This window comes from Oncorhynchus nerka, linkage group LG11, assembly GCF_034236695.1.
Source record: "Oncorhynchus nerka isolate Pitt River linkage group LG11, Oner_Uvic_2.0, whole genome shotgun sequence".
Taxonomy (NCBI): Eukaryota; Metazoa; Chordata; class Actinopteri; order Salmoniformes; family Salmonidae; genus Oncorhynchus; species Oncorhynchus nerka.
This window is the reverse complement of record NC_088406.1, coordinates 40325113-40344297: the sequence shown is the minus strand read 5'-3', so window position 1 is coordinate 40344297 and position 19185 is coordinate 40325113. Positions and strand designations below refer to the sequence as shown.

At 43.7% G+C, this 19185-nt stretch overlaps 1 protein-coding gene across 2 annotated transcripts; it reads left to right on the top strand.

Moving 5' to 3' along the window:
• The first annotated feature begins 2532 nt into the window (after nucleotides 1-2532).
• LOC115136855 (caspase a-like) lies at nucleotides 2533-9637 on the top strand. 2 transcript variants are annotated; one of them, XM_029672704.2, is made up of 8 exons: nucleotides 2533-2646; nucleotides 7362-7646; nucleotides 7779-7888; nucleotides 8330-8479; nucleotides 8612-8852; nucleotides 8970-9098; nucleotides 9188-9297; nucleotides 9418-9637. In XM_029672704.2, exons 1-8 carry the CDS (start codon nucleotides 2640-2642, stop codon nucleotides 9520-9522), a joined length of 1137 nt encoding a protein of 378 aa, XP_029528564.1. In that variant the 5' UTR covers nucleotides 2533-2639; the 3' UTR covers nucleotides 9523-9637. The 2 variants fall into 2 exon arrangements, with proteins under 2 accessions (XP_029528564.1, XP_029528563.1); XM_029672703.2 differs by having other exon boundaries at nucleotides 2534-2646; nucleotides 8330-8506.
• Nucleotides 9638-19185: the final 9548 nt, after the last annotated feature.

Here is a 19185-nt window from a genome sequence, read left to right as displayed (position 1 = left end):
TCAAACGGTAATGCAGGTGTCCTAAGGCGAGCTAAGGGAGGACAGAAACTTCCGTGGAGCAGAATGGCAAAAGCTTGCTTTATCTTGATCTTGATCTTGATCTTTCAGTATGAATACAGACCGTGAAAGCGGGGCCTCACGATCCTTCTGAATCTTTTGCTTTTAAGCAGGAGGTGTCAGAAAAGTTACCACAGGTATAACTCGCTTGTGGTGGCCAAGCACTCATAGCGACGTTGCTTTTTGATCCTTCGATGTCGGCTCTTCCTATCATTGTGAAGCAGAATTCACCAAGCGTTGGATTGTTCACCCACTAATAGGGAACTGGGTTTAGACCATCGTGAGACCGGTTAGTTTTACCCTACTGATGATGTGTTGTTGCAATAGTAATCCTGCTCAGTAAGAGAGGAACTGCAGGTTCAGATATTTCATGTATTTGATTGGATGAGGAGCCAATGATACGAAGCTATCATCTGTGGGATTATGACTGAACCCCTCTAAGTCAGAATCCCCCCTAAACTTAAGGATACCGTAGCACCGCGGATCTTCGGTTGGCTCGGGATAGCCTGCCTCTTTTGGCAGGTGAGTAGAGCCATTTGTGACAGGGTTGGGGTGCGGCTGGATGAACTTCCTCCCCTCTCCTGATGCACAGCCACATGTTTACGGGGAAGCTGGTGCTAAATCACTCGTAGACAACCTGATTCTGGGTCAGGGTTTCGTACGTAGCAGAGCAGCTCACTCACTGCGATCTATTGAAAGCTTTTGTCGGGGACGGAAGGCGTCTTCCTCCACCATCCTCCTTCTTTACTTATGGGTTACCAGGTGCATGCAGAAGGGCCAGGGGCCAGACACAGAGTGTGAGAGAGCCCAGGCAGGCGGGTAGAAGGCATACGACATTGACATTGGGCTCTGGATAGGTGGGGGGCTAGGTGGTGATCGCCCATCCGTCCGGGCCCGTCCTCTGCTGGGACTGTGAGTCAGGTTGGGACTCACTGTGGAAGTAAAAAGGTCACCAGATGCACGAGGAGGCCTCCCTTAATTAAGGAGGGGGTTACTCAGAGTCCGAGCAGGGACGGCCAGACTCATTGGCTGGGTGCAGCACTCAGGCTGTGGAGGTTGGGGACTGAGCGGATAAAAGTGGGCGGGTCACCAGGTGCACAGAGCTTGTTTCAGGTTACTAGGTGCACAAAGCTCCATCAAAGCGTGGGGCACTCCGAGTCCAAGCAGGGGCTTGGGGTAGCACTCAGGCCATAGAGTTTGGAGTGGGGACTTAGTCTGTGAGCAGAAAAAAGCGGGTGGGTCACCAGGAGCACAGAGCCTGTTTGTTTCGGGTTACCAGGTGCACGTGGTCCCTGACAGCAGGACTATAGACATTTTAGTAATTCCAGGGAGTAAGTAAGCTATACTCTAAGGCCAAGGGAGGGGGGTGTTGACCAGGTAGGGAGAGTAGGTGTGGAGGCCTGGAGGTCTGTAGTTCCAGGGAGAGGCAGGCAGGCGGCAGGGGGTGTAGGCCTAGAGGCCAGGAGTCAGAGGTCACATGACCAGGGAGCAATTGAAATTTTATCATGTCAAAAATGTATGTAAAATTAAGTGAGATGAAAATTGACAAACTAAAGGGCCCACTGAGTGTACATTCTGAACCTTCTTTGACCAAGAAGGTGACCAAGGAGCTATTGAAATTTTAAATTGAGAAAAATTTGAATGTAAAAGTTTGTACTTTGTTTACGCTCCCTAACTAATTCAACTAGGAATACAAAAATGCTGCTCACATTTCATCGTGTTTATTAGCTTTTCAACGTGAATTAATGACCAAATCGTGAAAAACAATCGTGCAATGTTGTGCGCAATTTTTCCAACATCATGACACTAATTTGGAGTCTGTGGCTCAAGTGGTTTGAAAGCTATTGAGGTTTGAAAGCGCGAACTTCAGTCGAATATCCACTTGAAACTAGTTAGACCCCGGACTTCTCTGACAGACAAGTTTGTTTACGTAGCGTCACCCTTCTTCCTCGTTATCCAACAGCGCTCTCTTGAGACCATTTTGAGACGTTAGGGGTGGGTGTGCCAAGAGCCCGGAGTGGCAGAATTAACGGGTTCGGTTGTAGTGTAATCCCAATTGGATGCCATTTAGCATTTACCGTTTGAGCATAGCTTTAAAGTAGGGAGGGCAGCTCCCCTTATCGCTCCATAGTTATGCATTTACCTAGCTGCAATGTATCATTTTCGTTTGCACAGACAGTACACACATTTACAAGTGAATGAAATGTAAATGAAAGCCCATTCAATATATGATGTGACAGTTATAAGTTATCTATGTACATTGTAAGTACAAATATACTTTTCCTAATTGTATATCTTGTGAATCAGAAAAATACAACATATTTTTCAATGCATATCACGTAAATGTAAATCATGTAAATCTATGCACCAAACCTGCCAATCAGGTTACTGTATAAATAAAATATATGGGAAGTTGCTAAGACTTTTTATGACGTTAAAACTCCAGTAGCCCAGGCCGAAAAGTATTTGGTAGACAACAGGTAGTGATAGAGTGTCATCAAGAAAACGCATAGGCATATCTTTATCCTATCCGAAATAGCTGGCAGAAAGAAGAGCATAGCTTCATCCACTTCATCTAAGGAATGGCAGGTAAATCATTATAATGCAAACATTATCGGCTGTTTTGCTTATGTAAAAAAGTTTAAACAAACATGGTATTTATTTGAACTACTCTGACAAATATAAATATAAAGAATATTGCAATGTTTTTGTTGTAATTTGGGGAAATTGTTTTGCATTTCTACAGCATGCATACTTTCACTTTCGCTATAGCTCTCGAACTCAAGACCAACCTGCACGACGCACGGTCTATCCCCTTTTTTCTATCGGGAACAGTTAATTTGATAGTAATGTGTGTGTGTGCGTGTGTGATAATTTGTTTATCTTTCTCTCTTTGTGTGTGTGTGTGCGTGTGTATCTTAGCCCTCGGTGTCCTTTAGGGCTATGTGGGTCTGTCTGTATTACATTTATGATATACCCATTGATTCTTGAAGAATATAACTTATAGATGACTCATGAGTTTAGTTCAATTGTCCTACCCATCAAAATATAAACTTGGTTTATTAATTTGTGTGTTTTTTTTTTTTTCACCTTTATTTAACCAGGTAGGCTAGTTGAGAACAAGTTCTCATTTGCAACTGCGACCTGGCCAAGATAAAGCATAGCAGTGTGAACAGACAACACAGAGTTACACATGGAGTAAACAATTAACAAGTCAATAACACAGTAGAAAAAAAAGGGGGGAGTCTATATACAATGTGTGCAAAAGGCATGAGGTAGGCGAATAATTACAATTTTGCAGATTAACACTGGAGTGATAAATGATCAGATGGTCATGTACAGGTAGAGATATTGGTGTGCAAAAGAGCAGAAAAGTAAATAAATAAAACAGTATGGGGATGAGGTAGGTGAAAATGGGTGGGCTATTTACCAATAGACTATGTACAGCTGCAGCGATCGGTTAGCTGCTCAGATAGCTGATGTTTGAAGTTGGTGAGGGAGATAAAAGTCTCCAACTTCAGCGATTTTTGCAATTCGTTCCAGTCACAGGCAGCAGAGTACTGGAACGAAAGGTGGCCGAATGAGGTGTTGGCTTTAGGGATGATCAATGAGATACACCTGCTGGAGTCGCCCGCAGCAAGAGCAACATCATTGATATATACAGAGAAAAGAGTCGGCCCGAGAATTTAACCCTGTGGCACCCCCATAGAGACTGCCAGAGGACCGGACAGCAAGCCCTCCGATTTGACACACTGAACTCTGTCTGCGAAGTAATTGGTGAACCAGGCAAGGCAGTCATCCGAAAAACCGAGGCTACTGAGTCTGCCGATAAGAATATGGTGATTGACAGAGTCGAAGGCCTTGGCAAGGTCGATGAAGACGGCTGCACAGTACTGTCTTTTATCTATGGCGGGTATGATATCGTTTAGTACCTTGAGTGTGGCTGAGGTGCACCCGTGACCGGCTCGGAAACCAGATTGCACAGCGGAGAAGGTACGGTGGGATTCGAGATGGTCAGTGACCTGTTTGTTGACTTGGCTTTCGAAGACCTTAGATAGGCAGGGCAGGATGGATATAGGTCTGTAACAGTTTGGGTCCAGGGTGTCTCCCCCTTTGAAGAGGGGGATGACTGCGGCAGCTTTCCAATCCTTGGGGATCTCGGACGATATGAAAGAGAGGTTGAACAGGCTGGTAATAGGGGTTGCGACAATGGCGGCGGATAGTTTCAGAAATAGAGGGTCCAGATTGTCAAGCCCAGCTGATTTGTACGGGTCCAGGTTTTGGAGCTCTTTCAGAACATCTGCTATCTGGATTTGGGTAAAGGAGAACCTGGAGAGGCTTGGGCGAGGAGCTGCGGGGGGGGGGGGCGGAGCTGTTGGCCGAGGTTGGAGAAGCCAGGCAGAAGGCATGGCCAGCCGTTGAGAAATGCTTATTGAAGTTTTCGATAATCATGGATTTATCGGTGGTGACCGTGTTACCTAGCCTCAGTGCAGTGGGCAGCTGGGAGGAGGTGCTCTTGTTCTCCATGGACTTCACAGTGTCCCAGAACTTTTTGGAGTTGGAGCTACAGGATGCAAACTTCTGCCTGAAGAAGCTGGCCTTAGCTTTCCTGACTGACTGCGTGTATTGGTTCCTGACTTCCCTGAACAGTTGCATATCACGGGGACTATTCGATGCTATTGCAGTCCGCCACATGATGTTTTTGTGCTGGTCGAGGGCAGTCAGGTCTGGAGTGAACCAAGGGCTGTATCTGTTCTTGGTTCTGCATTTCTTGAACGGAGCATGCTTATCTAAAATGGAGAGGAAGTTTCTTTTAAAGAATAACCAGGCATCCTCAACTGACGGGATGAGGTCAATGTTCTTCCAGGATACCCGGGCCAGGTCGATTAGGAAGGCCTGCTCACAGAAGTGCTTTAGGGAGCGTTTGACAGTGATGAGGGGTGGTCGTTTGACTGCGGCTCCGTAGCGAATACAGGCAATGAGGCAGTGATCGCTGAGATCCTGGTTGAAGACAGCGGAGGTGTATTTGGAGGGCCAGTTGGTCAGGATGACGTCTATGAGGGTGCCCTTGTTTACAGAGTTAGGGTTGTACCTGGTGGGTTCCTTGATGATTTATGTGAGATTGAGGGCATCTAGCTTAGATTGTAGGACTGCCGGGGTGTTAAGCATATCCCAGTTTAGGTCACCTAACAGAACAAACTCTGAAGCTAGATGGGGGGCGATCAATTCACAAATGGTGTCCAGGGCACAGCTGGGAGCTGAGGGGGGTCGGTAGCAGGCGGCAACAGTGAGAGACTTATTTCTGGAGAGAGTAATTTTCAAAATTAGTAGTTCGAACTGTTTGGGTATGGACCTGGAAAGTATGACATTACTTTGCAGGCTATCTCTGCAGTAGACTGCAACTCCTCCCCCTTTGGCAGTTCTATCTTGACGGAAGATGTTATAGTTGGGTATGGAAATCTCTGAATTTTTGGTGGCCTTCCTGAGCCAGGATTCAGACACAGCAAGGACATCAGGGTTAGCAGAGTGTGCTAAAGCAGTGAGTAAAACAAACTTAGGGAGGAGGCTTCTGATGTTGACATGCATGAAACCAAGGCTTTTTGATCACAGAAGTCAACAAATGAGGGTGCCTGGGGACATGCAGGGCCTGGGTTTACCTCCACATCACCCGCGGAACAGAGAAGGAGTAGTATGAGGGTGCGGCTAAAGGCTATCAAAACTGGTCGCCTAGAGCGTTGGGGACAGAGAATAAGAGGAGCAGGTTTCTGGGCATGGTAGAATATATTCAGGGCATAATGCGCAGACAGGGGTATGGTGGGGTGCGGGTACAGCGGAGGTAAGCCCAGGCCCCGGGTGATGATGAGAGAGGTTGTATCTCTGGACATGCTGGTTGTAATGGGTGAGGTCACCGCATGTGTGGGAGGTGGGACAAAGGAGTTATCAGGGGTATGAAGAGTGGAACTAGGGGGTCCATTGTGAACTAAAACAATGATAACTAACCTGAACAACAGTATACAAGGCATATTGACATTTGAGAGAGACATACAGCGAGGCATACAGTAATCACAGGTGTCAAATTGGGAAAGCTAGCTAAAACAGTAGGTTAGACAACAACAGCTAATCAGCTGGCACGACAACAGCAGGTAAAATGGCGTTGACTAGGCAACGGGGCCAACAGATAAAACAAACAAGCAGAATGGAGTACCGTGATTAATGGACAGTCCAGCGTGCATCAGCTATGTGGCCAAGAGATCAGTGTCCAGGGGGATGGGGCAGGGAAGCTGGACTGGCGAGTGTTATCCAGGTTAAAAAAAACGAACAATGACTAAATAGCTTGTAGCTAGTTAGCTGGTTAGCTTCTGGAGGTTCTTGAGTGTGTTCTAAAAAAATTAAAAATAATAGCGATTCCGTATCACATTGGGTGAGGCAGGTTTCCGGAAGGTATAAACAAATTAAAAATCAAAAAGAGATATGGGTGTTGGGGACGCGGCGATGCAGACGGTTAGCAGGCCTGTGCTAGCAAGCTAACAGTTCGTAGATAGCTAGATAGCTAGTTGTGAAGATCCAGCTGAAAAATGTTCCATTTGCGGTGGGAATCCGGGGAAGAATCCAGGGATGAAAAAATAAATAGGTCCGTTATGCTCTGGTTAGAGTCGCGTTGTTCGAACTGGCGAGAGCTTTCCGGGCTGAAGGTTAGCTGATGACCGGTTAGCTGAAGACCGCTAGCATGGCTAGTGGTTAGCTGGCTAGCTTCAGTTGAGCTTCAGTTGAGGGGTTCCGGTTCCGAAGTAAATATAAATACTTTAGGAAAAATAGCTACATTGGGTGAGGCGGGTTGCAGGGGAGTATTTGGAAGCTTAGGTTTAGCAAAAAGTTTTTAAAGAGATATGCGAAGAAAAATATGTAAAAAACGAAAAAACGAAAAAGATATATACAGGGACATGACACGACAGGACTTACTGCTACGCCATCTTGGATGTTATTTGTTAACAAACACTGTATAGCCTCAAAACATGGTTAAAACTATAATGTTGATATCATGGATGGTCAGTCTTTGCATCCATAGCTTTGTCCATGAGTTTGAGAGTGGTTACATTTCACCAGCCCTATCCCTCAGCTGTTTACCAAATCAGTGGCGGGGTGTAACCTTGTTATTGTTCGAGCTGCAGATGGCCACTTTAAAGGATGAATAGGAGTGTATAATACATTGTATGCGCAATTACAAAGCAGATGCATAAGACTTAGACATCGCTCCAACGATGATTCAATTGTAGCTCTGATGAATTCCTATTTACTTTCACCAGACAAGGTGCTCTCCAAGGCTCGCATTACATTCATAGACAGTGTGACGGAGCCAGTGATCAAGCAGCTCCTGGACGACCTTTTGGAAGACCAGGTGCTGAACGATGAAGAGACAGAATCGGTGATGGAGGAGAACAGCACTAAGACAAAGCAGGCACGATGCCTCATCGATATGGTGCGGAAGAAAGGGAGGAAAGCCAGTGAGAAGATGATTGCCCGAGTTCAGGAGAGAGATCCTGGACTTTATGACAAATTGGGTCTAGACCCCAGGCAGCCGGCCAAGATGAGTGAGTGAAACTGATGCACCATTCAGTGAGGTCTGTCACAATCCCAAACATCTCTTAGACCTGATAAGAGTTTTTTTTTTTTACTTTGCAGATACTGTAAATTAAATGTAACATGCTGCGTTTTTCCTGCAGCACCATCATCGCCCCAGTTGTCACAGCAGGAGGTGCGCCAAGTGTCCTCTGTCCTCATCCCCAGCACCAGTGACTTTAAGGAGGGCATTCTTCAGAGGAAGGGTTGCGAGGTTTGAGCTCCACTTGGTTGTCAAAGGATAGATCAGTGTACATGTATCGGTTTTCTGAGTGCCCCAAAAGAATTAGCATCTGAGTTTATAGTTCTCTTATTAGACCAATGAGCTTGCTAATGAACCCCTGGGGATACCTGTGGCACAGTTTAGGAAACACAGTCATTTGAGTTACAATACATTTAAAAAAATATATATTTAAAAAATAAGTCTTGGCGTGAAAGTCCTACATTGTAAACAAACTATCAACGTTTCAATTTGTAATTTCACAAACTGCAATAACTGTGTAACAATGTGTACCTACACCATTATTACAGAGTGGTTTTAGGGCGACTTGTAAATTGGGACCAATTTTCCCACATATTTTGATTGAGTTGAATTGTTGCTAGGCTGTATTTCTGTTAAATAACCTTTGCACCTGTCATTGCTTTGCACTATAAGATTTACCCTCCAATGGATAAGTCTGGTCGGAAGCGCCTGGCCCTGCTCATAAACAACGTGGAGTTTGATGATGAGAGCATGCTGAGACGAGGTGCAGTGAAGGACGAGGAGAACATAGAGAGGCTTCTCAGGGATCTGGGATATGATGTGGTGAAACATAGAAACCTGTCTGGACAGGTACACAGGGGGAGGAAACATCTCCCCTGCCTCCAGAAGAATGTCTACATGTTTCCTTAGTCTATGGTTTGTCTCCACTATTACTGACTCAGTGTGCTCTTGTAGGAGATGGACGAGGCTGTGAAAGCATTTTCTAAACGTGAGGAGCACTTATTGTCGGACAGCGTCTTCGTGGTGATGATGTCTCATGGGGAGCTGGGAGCCATCATGGGTGTCCACTACAAGGAAGTGGACCCTAAACCTGATGTCTTCCCCATCACCAACATCTTCACACACCTGAATACAGATAACTGCAAAGCACTGGTTAACAAACCCAAAGTCATCCTCATTCAGGCCTGCAGGGGAGGTGATCCTTTCATTGAAAAAAAAGAATTGTTTTTCCAAAATGTATGTAAACCTTTTGTAATGACTTCAACTTGAGTAGAATGCCTCCATATTAAAGAGGATTTGCCTGTTATTTCAGGCAATAACGGGTTTGTTTGGGTCAGTGACGCGGTGGCTGGGCCCAGCCATGACCTGGAGTTAGAGAGTGACTCAATCAAGAGGGAACACAACGAAAAGGACTTCATCTCCCTCCTGTCCTGTACACCAGGTTAGTGGGTCGTATTAACACATTCTCAGGCATTATATTGTTTGTAAATCACTGTGAGTAAACCCTCATTACATTCCCTGCCCTTTCAGATACTAAGTCCTACAGAGATCCAAAGATGGGCACCTTTTTTATCCAACACATCATGGAGACATTCAACACCTATGCCTGTGATGATCATATAGAAGAATTATTCAGGAAGGCAAGTATCTGGAAACAGAACAGTTGACAATGTTCTTTCTTCATTGCGCTGTATGGAATAATTGATCACCTTTGATTTACTTTGAGCCACAATAACATGTTGGTATTTTCTTCCATACAGGTCATGGTTCGCTTTGAAGATTTAAAAATGGGAAAAGGCAGACAGATGCCAACCAAAGACCGAGCCACTCTAACAAAGCACTTCTACCTCTTCCCAGGCCTCTGAGTAGTTGTGATGGTTGATGAATTGTACTGTAATCACAATGGAGGAATAAGGGAGGAACATAGTTTTAGCATTTTGTATGAAACCATACATCACAATAAAGTGTTTGGTGTCACCATTATGTTTTCATTTATACTTATAATGAACCTTTTAACACCTTACTTTATCATCAACAAATTCTGTATTATTAGCAAATTAAAATATGATCCTTTAGAGCTAGTTTGTATTTTGTTCCAGCCCTGCTCTAACACACCTGATTCAGCTAATCAAAGTCAAGATCAGCAGCTAATTAGTAGAATCAGGTGTGTTAGAGCAGGGCTGAAACAAAAGCCTATAAGGTAGGCTACCCAGTAGCTTTCCAGGAGGAAGATTGGCCATTCCTGTTTTAACATTTGGAAGATAAGCTAAATAAGTCTGGGTGACAAAAGCACTGTGTGCCAAAAGAAAAGATCTGACAGCACTCAAAAACTTTTAGATGGGATATGCCTTTGGCTACAAATGAAAAGTAGGTTCATTTTGCCTATCCACTATTGTTAGACAGTGAGCAAGCTTGCCTATGGATTGGTGCTACTATTATTTCGGGAAGGAGATGTAGATTTTTTAATACCATAGATGATGTTTAAACCTATGACTTATCTCCATCATAAAATGTTTTTTCAATGACTAGCAGGTCTATTCAAGCTGAGTTGCTACTCCTGTGTGCTACTTGGTATGAATTAAACTAAGTAGGCTGGTATGGTTACCAGTGGCCAATTGCTCAGCACCCAGGCTCTGGAATGAAGGTTATAGTTTAGTTTTTTGAAAATTATAGTCTGTAATAAAGCCCTTTTGTGGGGGAAAACTCATTCTGATTGGCTGGGCCTGGCTTCCCAGGAGTGGTGTGTATTCATGGATGCCAAGAAAGATTAACCAAGAAATCAAAAGATTGACCAAGAAAAAGATAAATAGTTTATCTTTCTCTGTGTTTCAGAATTTTCCTTCAATTCATAAGAAGCTGAATGTATCTCACCGGAGAAAGCATCTGAGCGAGCGAAACAGCGCCCCTCTGTCTCTCTATGTGTAGTGTAATAACGGAGCTGTGAGTCGGGAAGCAGGTGAAATATTTAATAAAACAACAAAACCAGGAACGAGACAAATCCATGTGGCTAAATGCCGGTAACTGGTGAGAAAACATGAGAGTGACATAAAGGGGAAGACATTATGAAGGTAAAGTCCAGGTGTGAATCATAATGACTAACAGGTGCGAGTAATGATGAGTGCCAGGTGTGCGTAATGATGAATCCCAGGACCGATGGTTAGTATTCTGGCGACGTCGTACACCGGAGGGGAGGAGCAGGAGAAGATGTGACAGTACCTCCCCTCTGATGCGCGGCTCCAGCCGCAGGATGACACCGTCCAAAGGGACGACCCCAAGGATGAGGAGCGGGTCGGTCCGGGTGGCAAAGGTGGAAATCACGGATGATGTTGGGGTCCAGAATGTCCTCCACCGTAACCCAACACCGCTCCTCTGGGCCATACCCCTCCAAGTCCACCAGATACTGGAGCCGACCCCCATGACGTTGGGAGTTCAGTAGGGATCTGACAGCGTATGCCGGACCCCCTCAATGTCCAGGGGTGGGGTGGAGCTGTGTCGTAGTGGACAGTATCAGCGAGGGGACCAGGAACCACCGGCCTGAGAAGGGATACATGAAAAGAGGGTGAGATACGATAGTGACTGTATGTCACTTCGTTGACACTCCGGAGAACCTTGAACGGCCCCACAAACTGGGGGCTCAGTTTCTTGCAGGGCAGGAGGAGTGGGAGGTTCCTGGTAGAGAGCCAGACGCGGTACCCAGGATGGAACACAGGGTCTCACTGCGATTAATTTTTTTACGTTTAATAAAATAACAAACCAGGAACGAGACAAATCCATGTGGTTAAACGCCGGTACACAAGGACAATACCAACTGGCGAGAAAACATAAGAGAGTGACATATAAAGGGGAGGGAATTATGAAGGTAATGAAGTCCAGGTGTAAATCATAATGATTGACAGGTGCGCTTAATGACGAATCCCAGGACCGGAGGTTAGTATTCTGTTAGTATTCTGGCGACGTCATACACAGGAGGGAAGGAGCAGGAGAAGATGTGACATGTAGGCCATCTATCTGATGCTGTCCGGTCCAAACTAGTAGGACATTGTTGCCCCCTCAGCAGGGATTGCAAGGGATGCCAGCAAGCATTTGGCCTCCCTTGATAAAAAAACTGCCAATCAGCAATCAGATTTGGCATCACTCCTATCAAATTGCATTGAAAGCATATGTCATTGACGCAAACAACTTGAATTGTTGCATCACGTTGTGTTGTTGTCCACCGGTGGCTAGCTAGGTAGCTAAAATTGTCCCTTTCCTAAATTAGCCGTGGATGGAGATAGGGATTTGGACTTCTGGTTTTACTTATTATTATTATTGCCAGGTCGCAATTGTAAATGAGAACTTGTTCTCAACTTGCCTACCTGGTTAAATAAAGGTGAAATAAAAATAAAATAAATAAATTGTTATCCATACTGGTCAATGATCATAACGGGGATTCTGATCCAACCATTAATTCATACATTGTTTTGCTCCTGGCCTTAGAGGATGGAAGTTAAACATGTAGAGTTGAAGTCGGAAGTTTACATACACCTTAGCCAAATACATTTAAACTCAGTTTTTCACAATTCCTGACATTTAATCCCAGTAAAAATTCCCTGTTTTAGGTCAGTTAGGATCACCACTTTATTTTAAAATGTGAAATGTCAGAATAATATTAGAGAGAAGGATTTAATTCAGCTTTTATTTCTTTCATCACATTCCCAGTGGGTCAGAATTTTACATACACTCAATTAGTATTTGGTAGCATTGCCTTTAAATTGTTTAACTTTCGGGTAGCCTTCCACAAGCTTCCCACAATAAGTTGGGTGATTTTTGGCACATTTGTCCTGACAGAGCTGGTGTATCTGAGTCAAGTTTGTGGGTCTCCTTGCTCACACACGCCTTTTCAGTTCTGCCCACAAATTTTCTATGGGATTTGGGTCAGGGCTTTGTGATGGCCACTCCAATACCTTGACTTTGTTGTCCTTAAGCCATTTTGCCACAACTTTGGAAGTATGCTTGGGGTCATTCTCCATTTGGAAGTCCCATTTGCGACCAGGCTTTAACTTCCTGACTGATGTTTTGAGATGTTGCGATCCTCCCACTCTGGAGGGTGACGACCCTCCCTCTCTGTCTGCCTCATTCTTTCTATTTGCTCTTGTTTTCCTTAATAGGATGTCGGTGGGCGGAGCCGGGAGGGTCGCCAGCGAAATGGGACACACCTGGGCTCGTGTGTGTCCCGGGATAAATACACCTCTTTCCCATTCATTGAGGAGAATCTCTCCGTGCAGACACACTGTTAGATTTTGGTTGTGACATTTTTGTGGCTGTTTTGTTTGTTTGCTTTGGCACCTTTCAACACCCCTCATGATCATATTTATTCATGCAACCACTCACTTACACTACTGATTACTGACTACACACACCATTGTTAATTGTATTTAGGTTATTTCAGATAATAAATATATTTTTGTTATTCCTTAACTCCCCGTTGTCTCCCTTTTTGTTACGGACTTCGAGCCGGTTCATAACAAATATATCCACATGATTTTCATCCCTCATGATGCCATCTATTTTGTGAAGTGCACCAGTCCCTCTTACAGCAAAGCACCCCCATAACATGATGCTGCCAACCCCGTGCTTCACAGATGGGATGTTGTTCTTCGGCTTGCAAGCCTCTCGCTATTTCCTCCAAACATAACGATGGTCATTATGGCCAAACAGTTCTATTTTTGTTTCATCAGACCAGAGGACCTTTCTCCAAAAAGTATGATCTTTGTCCCCATGTGCAGTTGCAAACCGTAGTCTGGCTTTTTTATGGTGGTTTTGGAGCAGTGGCTATTTCCTTGCTGAGCAGCCTTTCAGGTTATGTGAATATAGGACTCGTTTTACTGTGGATATACAGTGGGGAGAACAAGTATTTGATACACTGCCGATTTTGCAGGTTTTCCTACTTACAAAGCATGTAGAGGTCTGTAATTTGTATCATAGGTACACTTCAACTGTGAGAGACAGAATCTAAAACAAAAATCCAGAAAATCACATTGTAGGATTTTTAAGTAATTAATTTGTATTTTATTGCATGACATAAGTATTTGATACATCAGAAAAGCAGAACTTAATATTTGTTACAGAAACCATTGTTTGCAATTACAGAGATCATACGTTTCCTGTAGTTCTTGACCAGGTTTGCACACACTGCAGCAGGGATTTTGGCCCACTCCTCCATACAGACCTTCTCCAGATCCTTCAGGTTTCGGGGCTGTCGCTGGGCAATACGGACTTTCAGCTCCCTCCAAAGATTTTCTATTGGGTTCAGGTCTGGAGACTGGCTAGGCCACTCCAGGACCTTGAGATGCTTCTTACGGAGCCACTCCTTAGTTGCCCTGTCTGTGTGTTTCGGGTCGTTGTCATGCTGGAAGCCACGACCCATCTTCAATGCTCTTACTGAGGGAAGGAGGTTGTTGGCCAAGATCTCGCGATACATGGCCCCATCCATCCTCCCCTCAATACGGTGCAGTCGTCCTGTCCCCTTTGCAGAAAAGATTAATACAGGTAAAGAGTGGAGAACGGGAGGGCTTCTTAAAGAAATACAAACAGGTCTGTGAGAGCCAGAATTCTTACTGGTTGGTAGGTGATCAAATACATATGTATCAAATACTTATGTCTCGAAACAGGGGCAGCGGGAAAAAATACATGTCATCTGTGCACTTAAATAGAAAATGGAGGACGCTTTTCTTTGGTTCATTTCACTCCTGTTGTAAAGTTAATCAATGTGCTAAATATTAGAAAATAATATAAATAAATATATTGGGCCTAGCCTATAGAAAGGTGATGGCATCCTCCTCTTTTTAGTAGAGGCCATCACTCTGTTTTCTCCCGCAATTCCATAGCCTATAGCAATGTTGCGCAACATGAGCTCATGGGCTCTCATTAAGTTTTTGATTAGATTTTTGATTAGATTTGCATTGACCTCAAAGTGATTAGAGGGACAATAGATTGGTACCAGGCAGATAGCAAGTTTGGTAGGCTACTAATGACCATCAACAGCATCAGAGCTTGGAGAAGCCAAATTACCGTGACCGAACAGTCACGTGGAATTTGACTGCCTTCATGACTCGTGACCTCCGGTGTGGTGGTAATAAGGTCACTGCAACAGCCCTAACGATGGCGTTGATGAAAAATAATACAACCAGGACAACAGAATTAAGCCACAAATGATTTTAGGTGTCATAATATTGTTATACCGTAGAGGATAACAAATATAAATGTACCTGTCACAGGACAAAACTGCTAAATTACTCAATTCTGTTATAGCGTTTGTGTACAACACATAAATCTGGAGATAACAATAAAGAAGGGAAATATCATGTGTGTCAGAGAGTAAGTAAAACATGAGAGCAGGAAACAAACCAGTGCTCCCATTAAGCTGTTTAACAAACAAAGCACATACGGTTGGCCCTTAAATGTACACGGAGAGCTAATGTTAATAATATGCATGTCAATCTTTCATGGCTCAAAGTGGAAGAGAGATTGACTTCATCACAACTTGTTTTTGTAAGAAGTGTTGACATGCTGAATGCACCAAGGTGTTTGTATAAACCACTAGCAGACAGCTTGGACACCCATGCACACACCACAACACATGCCACCAAAGGTCTCTTCACAATCCCCAAGTCAAGAACAGACTATGGGAGACGCACAGTACTACATAGAGCCAATGGGTACGTGAAACTCAATTTCACATCAGGTAACTGATGCAAGCAGTAGAATCAGATTTTAAAAACAGATACAAATACATGTTATGGAACAGCGGGGACTTGAAGAGACACAGGCACAGACACACATACACATGATAAGACACACACTCTACACACACGTACACATGGATGTGGTATATGTGGAGTGGAGTAGTGGCCTGAGGGAACACACCTAATATATTGGGTAAAGTGTTATAGAATTTAATGTCATTTAACATTTTAAATTGTATATAACTCACTTAATTTTGCAGTACCCAGGGAAGAGTAGCTGCTGCCTTGGTCTTGGGAGTTGGTAAAGATGTGCTGTCCATTTTTGAAGAAGAGTAGCCAATCCTCTATAGTAATGTAGCTTACATATACTGTAAATTAAAACGATATCACAAAGGCCAACATAAATGGATAATTCCTTAACTTGTTCTTGATTCAGTGATATATTTTCCCACATCTATACTCACTAATATAGATGCCTTTACATTTCTCCTTATAACATAATTCATAGCCTAAATCAAACAATATTATACTTTGCATCCTGCAGTCATATGATTTATTACTTTCAAATGCAAAATAATTGATTACATGTAAAGTATGTTAAATCCAAAATGAAGACTGACCATTTCTAATACATGATGACCTGCTTAAACTAAGCTCCTCACTTGATTATTATACTTGTGAGATTGAATTTAAAAAATGCCTACCATGGTGTGATGTGTGAATGGTCACCTATACCTGTCAAGGAAACAATATAGAGAAAAACAGATACCATTTTTGTAACAGGCCCTCCAGGGGGTTGAAATGCCTTTCTTATGTTCTATAGAAATACAGTAATTAATAGAGAAGAGTAGATTAAACAGAGCATGTCTAGCCAATGTTAAATGGCTAGCTAGTTGGCAGCTAGGAACATACTCTTAGGGAGTGCGTAACTGGCGGCAGGGAAGTCAGGCGCAGTAGAGAAAACAAACTGGGTAATCAACGGAGCAGTTTTATTCATAAAACCACCTGTAACCAGAACCACAAACAAATGGGTACGAAACCTGTCGCGCACCAGAGAAAACGTGCACATGCACTTACAATAAACAATTCCGCACAAAGACATGGGGGGAACAGAGGGTTAAATACACAGCATGTAATGAGGGAAATTGAGACCAGGTGTGTGAGAAGACAAGACAAAACAAATGGAAAATGAAAAGTGGATCGATGATGGCTAGAAGACCGGCGACGACGAGTGCCGAGCGCCGCTCGAACAAGGTGAGGAACCGACTTCGGTGGAAGTCGTGACACATACAGAGACGCATCATAATAGCATGGAAGTAACACCGCACTGGAGCCGAATTGTAAATGGAATACATTGAACACATGGAACAGGGTGAATCTTTTTTGTATTAAAACACAATTTAAATGTATTTTCGGAAGGACTGTAATACATTAAATATACACTGAGCACAAAACATTAAGAACAACTTACTGATATTGAGTTGCACCCCCTTTTGCCCTCAGAACAGCTTAAATTTGTCAGGGCATGGACTCTACAAGTTGTAAAAAGCGTTCCACATGGATGCTGGCCCATGTTGACTCCAACGCTTCCCACAATTGTGTCTTTGCCACTTTGTCAAGTTGGATGGATGTTCTTTGGGTGGTGGACCATTCTTGACTGTTATGGGCAGAGCAGACCATTCGATATGCCCTTAAATACTTTGATATGCAACCTGGAATTAAAATTGAAGAGGACCAGTGCAATATAGTGAACACATCTGTGCCATTTGTGAGTGATGTTGTTAGGCTACTTTGCATGTTGTTTCCTCATCAGAGAGCACTGGTGAACAACAAAGTAATTTCACTTCACTGAGACAACCACAAGTTCTTCAAGATGACGACTAGGCCTATATCCACACATTTGAATTATCTGAATGATGATGATGATGATGATGATGGTGGTAGTGGTGGTGAAGGGTGTGATTTAATTTACAATATACAACAGGGGTTGGCAACTAGGTTTGGCCTCCAGCAAATTTGTTCCTCAGCTTGTAGCTAGTTGGCGTGCCAGAACATAGTTAGCCTATTAGCAAAGAGCCTACTAGCTGCCCAATTCATAGCCCTACACAGTGTATGCTAAACTACACATTTAACACGTGGTTAGTGGGCTAATAAATTCAATTATAATAGCATAATAATTTCGATCTGATTATAGAAGTAAAATCCCAATGTTAATTGGCCTACCAAATCGATTAGAAGATAGCCTATTCATCGTAGCATATGTCTCCAATGCCAAAACAGTGTGTCTTGTTTACAACAAAATTGTCGCTGTTTGCAAAGAATTTAATCTGAAATGTCATTATGAATCCATGCATGGTACTTTCAGAGGATAATTTTCCACACCAGACATGAGGCCCGAGTCCAACACAGAAAGGAGGTAGGCCTATTTAAGGAGTGCATGGTGACAGTATTGAAGGAAATAGCTATAGGCCTACTGACAAGTATATGGATAAAATCATTGCGTCTGTCAGTAAGCCTACTGTACCTCTTATTTCTTAAATAGTGCCCCAACAAAGCCCTCTTGTTTGTTAATATGCCTAATCAATTTTCAACACCGGGCGCTGTCCATATTGACTTTAGAATTGCAAGTGGTGTAGCGAACACATACCAGCATATTTTTTAAGAATCAATGGGTATATATTATTATTTATTCATTATTATAATTTTTTCTCCCCAATTTCATGATATCCAATTGGTAGTTACAGTCTTGTCCTATCGCTGCAACTCCCTTACGGACTCAGGAGAGGCGAAGAGAGCTATGCGTCCTCCGAAACACGACTCTGCCAAGCCACACTGCTTCTTGACACACTGCTCGCTTAACCCGGAAGCCAGCCTCACCAATGTGTCGGAGGAAACACTGCACATCTAGCGACCGAAGTCAGCGTGCATGAGCCCGGCCGACATCCTAGCCGGCCAAATCCTCCCCTAGCCCAGACGACGCTGGGCCAATTGAGACCTCATGGGTCTCCCAGTTGTGGCTGGCACAGCCCGGGACACAGCCCGGGATTGAACCCGGATCTGTAGTGACGCCTCTAACACTGAGATGTAGTGCCTTAGATCACTTTGCCACTCGGGAGGCCCTGGGTATATATGATTAATTAAGTCCAAAAATGTATATAGCAACAGGCTGTGTTAGTGGCCTATGATTCTGTTATAACAATGTATGTGTGTGGACTCTGGCCTGGCACTCTACACTGTAGAAGAAGTATGCAACATCACCAATGGGCTGGACAGGCAACAATAGCAGATATCTTATTTATGTGCACCATGTACAATAAAAACATGGTTCAATGAAACCTCTGACAAAGGGACAGTTTCCTGACCCCAGATTAAGTATAGTCCTGATACCACTGACAGGTATCTGGGTATTGTTGAGGGGCTACCTTGTTAGCTTCAGTCTGAATGAGGGTGCAACACAAACGTCTGAGAAGAGGTCATCGTTGGAAGCCTGGCCCCAGATATGTTTGGACTATCATTCCAACTCCTTGTCATGTATGGAATGACAAGGAGTGTAATGTTAGCACAAGCAATCTGGTATCCAGGCTACATAGTTAGTCCTCTGTTGTTTTTCCTGGACATGTGATCTAACCAGGGAAAATAGAGGAGCCTTAGTCCCAGCTGTAGTGTAAAATCTAGGCCCAGAACTTTTCCTGCTCAGGTAAAAGTGAGGACCCTTATTGTCACTCTGGGCAGGAGAGAATATAGTAGACGGTTGCTGTCAAACAGTGATTGATGGGTTTTCTGTGTCCTTTGGTTTTTGGTTGT

Bases quoted from the DNA above. Each gene is read 5' to 3' on its own strand.
- LOC115136855 (XM_029672703.2), top strand. The intron at 7,889-8,329 runs GTTTGAGCTCCA...TTGCACTATAAG, and splicing joins TTCAGAGGAAGGGTTGCGAG to ATTTACCCTCCAATGGATAA. The intron at 8,507-8,611 runs GTACACAGGGGG...GTGCTCTTGTAG, and splicing joins ATAGAAACCTGTCTGGACAG to GAGATGGACGAGGCTGTGAA.